The sequence below is a fragment of the Corvus cornix genome, chromosome 15 (genome assembly GCF_000738735.6).
Source record: "Corvus cornix cornix isolate S_Up_H32 chromosome 15, ASM73873v5, whole genome shotgun sequence".
Classification (NCBI taxonomy): domain Eukaryota; kingdom Metazoa; phylum Chordata; class Aves; order Passeriformes; family Corvidae; genus Corvus; species Corvus cornix.
In genome coordinates this window covers 5,781,360-5,787,359 of record NC_046345.1, presented here as the reverse complement: position 1 = coordinate 5,787,359, position 6,000 = coordinate 5,781,360, and the positions used below count along the sequence as shown (strand labels likewise).

General features: G+C 47.5%; 1 protein-coding gene across 4 annotated transcripts in view; it reads right to left on the bottom strand.

Annotated features, from left to right (window-relative positions):
• Nucleotides 1–258: 258 nt before the first annotated feature.
• ULK1 (unc-51 like autophagy activating kinase 1) overlaps nucleotides 259–6,000 on the bottom strand; it is a 78,077-nt gene continuing 72,335 nt past the window's right edge. For all 4 annotated transcript variants that reach the window (XM_039560892.1, XM_039560891.1, XM_039560893.1 and 1 more), the window contains exons 27-29: nucleotides 5,594–5,751; nucleotides 5,248–5,383; nucleotides 259–3,425 (exon numbers count right to left, since the gene is read on the bottom strand). In XM_039560892.1, the coding sequence (XP_039416826.1) occupies nucleotides 3,370–3,425; nucleotides 5,248–5,383; nucleotides 5,594–5,751 (350 nt within the window). In that variant the 3' untranslated portion in view covers nucleotides 259–3,369. The remainder of the gene's footprint in view (nucleotides 3,426–5,247; nucleotides 5,384–5,593; nucleotides 5,752–6,000) is intronic.

Sequence of the window (6,000 nt, the reverse complement as noted above, 5' to 3'; positions counted from 1 at the left end):
CACTGCAGGAGGAGAGGACAGGTAATATGGACAGAGAAACCAGCAATTACAGCTCCCACCCAGCAATTGGCTTCAACTTTTCCCAAATTCACAGGTTTCATGTGGATTCAGGCAAGGTAGCTTTTCTGTCCCAAGCTTCACCTGCTGTGATAAGGGGGCAACAGCCCTTTTTTGCCCCAAAAGTCGAGGCTGGTAGGCATTATAAAGACCTAACTCAGATGCCACATGAACTGGAATGAAGGACTGAAAACAGGCCACTAACAATTTCAAATCAATTTTATTGTCTTAAATTGGTGTTGTACAATTTAAAGCCAAAAAAAAAGTCACACAAAACACAAATAAAAAATGTTGACAAAGTATCAAGCATTACCTTATAAAGAACATCATCATACGCTCTCACAAACCTGAAGGTACGTGTAATTAGACTGAGGTTTCTTGAAATCTATTAAAGACGCCAGACACAAACGCTGCAACAGCAACAAAGCCATGACAATAGCAGGTGGACTACACTAGCAACTTCAGCAATGGTTGGGGGTTGGTTTTTGGGGTGTTTTCTTTCTTTTTTTTTTCCTTTTTTTTGCATACCTTATTGTCTACAAAGCAATAAATATTTTTCACCAAAAAAGTTGGTTTCACGCTACATGCAGTTAGATAAAAAAGAAAGTCACCAAAGTGATGGCAAAATAAATCACCTGTCAGATTTTTCTTTGTTTTTCTTTTTTTTTTTAATTCCCCTATTTTTGGGGTTATTTTGTGTGGGTTTTTTGTTGGTTTTTTGATGGTTTTTTAGTTTTTCTTTTTTTTTTTAATTCAAGCACAGTGGCTAAGTTTCAAGTATTGAGAGAAAAAACATATATATACACGTTTGTGTTTGTGTGTGTATCTCTACCCATGCACACACATACACACACACAGCCTTGCATGTATATACACAAACACATACATATATACTGGTTGTAGGTCTGTAAACCACAATTTTTTTTTTTTTGGAGCAATATATACTTGTATACATTGAATGTGGACGATTTTGATACATTCAAGTAATTAAGTACAGCTGGAAGGTTAGTGCTGAGCTTGCCACACACACGGCTCACTAGGGCAGAGACGTGGATCCCGGGCTGGGCCTCTCCTGGCCAGGAGCCCCTGGGGGCTGTGCCGGGAGGCTCTGGGGTGCAGGGGTTGGTATTGCAGAGTCAGTCCTGGCTTGGTGCTTCCGTGCTGCCTCCCAGTGCTCCCGCCTGCAGCGTAGCCCTTTGCACAGCTGGCCAAAGCCTTTCAGAAGCAGTCTGGGTCTCCTCAGCATTTCTGTCCACAACAGGCTGCGGGGGGTTGGTTGTTTCTGTCTTATTTTTCCTTTTTTTTTCCCAGGCACAAGCACATGCGGCCACAGAAGCAGCAGACTGTGAGCCAAATACTGAAGCATTTGTGAAAGCTACACTTAAGCTTCCCTGGTCAGGGCAATTGGAAATATTTTTATATTTCTTTATTGGCATTTCTGCTCTGTGAACAGAAACACCTATGTTGCCAAACGCGGTGCCAGCTCCAAAGCCCATGAAGTTGCTCCTGAAACCCTTGTAAAATATCACACTGAACGTGCCAATCTTGAGAGGAAAAAAAAAGCAATGAGGACTTAACCACCATGTGCAAAATAGTTTTAGATCCCCAAAAACTAAGCCTGAGGTTTCGAGTTGCTTTCAAAGATGCTTTTCTGCCCAGCGCTACCACAATACTGCCACAACTCTGGAACGTCACACTCATGCTCTCACAGACAGATGGAAGGCAGGCAGCTCCCCTCTCACACACATGCTCACAGCACCCGAAGCCTCACCCAGAACTCCAGCCACTCACACCCGCAGTCACATTTGGCTACAGAGTCTCCTTGAAAGAAATGCTGAACATAAAACTGAACGCGACGAGATATCTTTATAAAAAAAAAACCCCAACAAACAAAAACAAAGCAGCAAATAAAACTTCTTATAAAATGCATCTCCAAGTGTGTGGGATCCTAACGCCTGTTCTTCAGCTCTTAAAAAGCACGGAGCTTTGTAATGACTGTCCTTAAAAGAACATTTAAATAAAAAACAAATCTTGGTACTGCCAGACTGCAAGTCAGCTTTGCCTGGTGTGGAGGAGGAACAGCACAGACTCTGCAGTGCTCTTTGCCTCACACTCACGAGATACAGTACAGTTAAATACGTACAGTTACACACAAACCATATCAATATCAATATATATTCACTCTTAGGAATACATATTAATATACGCACACACGTAGTGCAATAAAACAACCAGGAAGCAAGGAAAGGAATAAAAAGAACAGCATTCCTAACAGTCGTGATGTTCCTGGGTTGTTGTGTGATGCAAAGTCAACTTCTCAAAGTTCCCATAGTGTGTAAAGTGCTCCTTTGATTCACAAAGCTAGTGTTTTCAGTTTGGGGGGCTCCAGGAAAGGGGTTATTGAGCCAACAGCTGAAAGCAGGACAGCGCTAATGCTTCCTCCAGGTAGGTACGTGCTGACAGGCCGAGCCCAACAGCCAGGAGTCTTTCACATTGATCCCACTGAGCCTGGGGACCAAGGGAGGAACAGATTCATTTTGGCTTCTTATGAACACAGGAGTGTGACACTTTCTGTTGTCCTCCTGTTTTCCTGCACAGTCCCTTTCCCTGTGTTGTTTGCCCATCCAGGCAGGCAGACAGGGAGCCCACACAGCAGCCATGGGATTTCCAAGCTTCCCAGCAGCTGCATGTCCTCTGCATCACTCAGCAAGTCTGTAGAGGTGGGAGCTACTTCACAATGCCAACTCCCTCCTCTCCAAGCACTCCAAGGCATAAACACAAGGAGAAAGGACAAAGGAGAGAGTGGAGAGGAGCCTCCAGTTGCCAGGGAGCTTGAAGATGCCTGGCTCTCAGCTGGGAAGGGGAAAGTACACAAACTGGCCTTTATGTCTGACACACTCGGACATCAACTGAAGCCAGCAGTTTCAGCACATCCATTGCCTGCAATGGACACAGCACTGGAATACCCTGTTCTTAAGCAAGAGGGATAGGCAGCAGTCTTATCCTTCAAAGTGCTGGGAAGAAGCAGACTTCTATCCTTCACCCCCTCTGACAACGAGGGAGACCTTTCCACATCAGCTATGTCTTCGCTCAGGCCTTCGGGCAGGGAAGTATTTGTGCTTGCTGCAGTCGCATGTCCCCACAAAGGAATCTGAGTCTGTGGAACAACTTCCCAAAACGTCCAAGTACAGAACAGTGAGCAGTTCATCCTCCAGGTGTCCTACTGCCAGAATCATTTCCCACCACAGCACAGGCTGTCAGGAATAAAACGATCAGCTGGGGCGAGGTGCGTGAAGGACAACGCCACTGAGATCAGGCACAGAACCCCGACAGCAGAGCTGACAGCCTGCGCTCGATGCACAGCTTACCTGAGGAAAAAGAACAGCACAAGCAATCAGCTTCTCTTTTTTTCCTGGCAGTATAAAGATCATGACTGGAGATGGAACAAAGAAGGAAAAACAGACAGTAGAATTTCAACAAATCTAAGCAGCACTTTGAGAGTCATTACCAGGTACCAATCAGGCCAGTGATGACCTGACCAGGAACACCCTGCTGGGAAGGGACAGGTCAAAAGGTTGAACAGTCAGAGATCTGACAGTGAAAGCTGGGAGGCAGCAGTTCTAACAGAGGTATCATCAGGAAGAATTTATTCACTTCCAGTTATTGGAGCAGCTTTTGCCAGTAGGTAAAATGACTCAGGGCCTCCAGTGTCATATGCCTTGGCTTACACTGGGACATAGCCCACCCAGCATCATCAGTGCCACGTTCTCCTCACCTGAGCCCAAGAATCTTTCAAAGCAAAATGTTTGGTGGAATTCACACCTCTCATAGGAACACTTGCTGTACTTCTAGGTTCATCATTTTACTTTTCAGAAATATGTAATCACTGACCTGAGATCTAAAATGAAACACACCCACTACTGCCTATCAGAGAACAGCTCAATCAGGAAGCTGGAACTTGCAATACCAGGATAACAACTGGGAAAAGCAATCTATTACATGCATCAACTGTATCTCTGGATCAAAAGATGGATCTAGGTTTGGTAAGAAACAGCACAAGAGAAACTACTTAGTATTCCTCATTCAGTTAGCCCTCCAGTACCACACACCACCTCCCCATTTCCCTTTGCTCTCCTTCAGTGAGCCTCCTGTCAGCTGTGAAAGTTGCTGATGATTAACTGACTGATTGCCTGGGAGCCAGAGATCTCTTCCCTCATTACCTATCCAAGAGCTCTGCCTCCACAGACAACTAGAGCCGTCCAGTGCTCTGGATGCTGGCCTGAGGCAGGCAGTGGGTGGCCAGCAGAGGGGACAGGCACATGGTCTGCCAGCTGTGGCCCCCCCTGTGGCCACAGGGACACTGCTGGGACAGCTGTGGTGCAGCAGAGCCCAGGCCAAGCCAAGCTGCCCCTATAGATGATGGTCATTCTCCATCCCCTCTTCCCACCGTCCACTGGGAGAGGCGACAGAGGTGACTGAACCCCAGCCATAAGTGCAGGGAAAGCACGCTCAGAGCAGTCAGTCCTTTCCCCTCCAGATGGAGAGTAGCACCCCTCAGGGGACAGGGAGAGTATGGGAGGGGACAGCTCAGAGTAGCAGAGTCCCTGGGAGAGGAGGCCCAACGACAGCACACAGGTCAGAGCTCAGCTTTCGCTGCTACAGCAAGCACTTGCTGATGAGAAGAGTTTGTGTCTGCTGCCTTCCCAGCCAGACTCGGGGCTGGGGAGCCAGGCAGGTGAGCAGTCCTGGTTCAGACATGTGCTGGAAGGAGCCCTTGCTGTGCTGACAGCCATCTCTGCCCTGCAGCCACTGCAGGTTCATGTTCCCAAGTGCTCTGTTCAAAGGGATGGTTCCGGCTGGAAACCAACCCCAGGCCTCGGCTGCTGCCAAACCACTTCCTTCACAGAGTTCTTTCACACAGCAAAAGTTCCAACAAAGTGCTGGCAATTGCTCTGCATGGGAAGCTCTCAAAATGTGGCTCGAAACAGGGACCTGCATTCCTAAGTTTTTCTGTTGGAAAAGCAGGAGGCCAGGCTGTGAGGAGCTGTAACAAGCTGAGAGATCTCTGCTGTGTCCACCAAGATGTAGCCAAAGGAAAAAAAATGGTGCTGGGACCTGAAGTTTCTGATCATGCAGCTAAAAATCCCACACATTCTAGGGGAAAAAACCAGAAAGTCACCAAATACTCACATTTACTGATGTTTTCTATGTCCCCCTGTTCAGTGATGATGTTCAAGAGCCCCTCCATGAGCAGCAGAGCCTTGTGGTACCTCTGTGCACAGTCCTCTCTGTGGTGGAACATCTCATCCAGGGCTGCAGACTGCACCTGAGGGCAACAACCCAATGCCAAGAGCTTATTGCCAGAGCAGATCCAGCTTTCCCAGCACGGCCCCTCAGCTGCGTGGACAGCCCACTTGCCCAGCTTCCAGAGGGGAGCATCATGAGGGAAACCACCTGCTAAGGCCACCAGCAGGAACCATTAATGCCCAACACTGCTCTGTGCTAACCCCAGTCCCAGGCACTGTGAGATTTTTACCATTTGCACAGCGTAGCTGAAGATGAGCTTCTCTGCAGTGATGCTGTTGATCCGATCCATGAGCTTCTGTTTGTCCAAGAAGAATCTCTGCAGCCTCATGTTGAGGCAGTGGCAGGAGGATACACTGGATTTGTAAAGCTCATTCAGCTTCTTCACAACTACAGTAAAAGAAAGAAATGCTTTAGGCACTACTTCCAGTTCTCCCCGTGCCTCCCCATCTCCACGTGCAGGACCCTGAAGGATTAACCTGGAGACAACAGGGTTATGTTAAAACCAAGGGACTGGCAGGAAAGCCCTGCACCAAGAGCATTTTTTCCCTTTCCTCTGTCACCTTCACCAGTTATAAGCCTGCACATGGCAACTCCTACACACCTCTGGTTCACCTGAGGCCAGGTCTATTTTTGTTT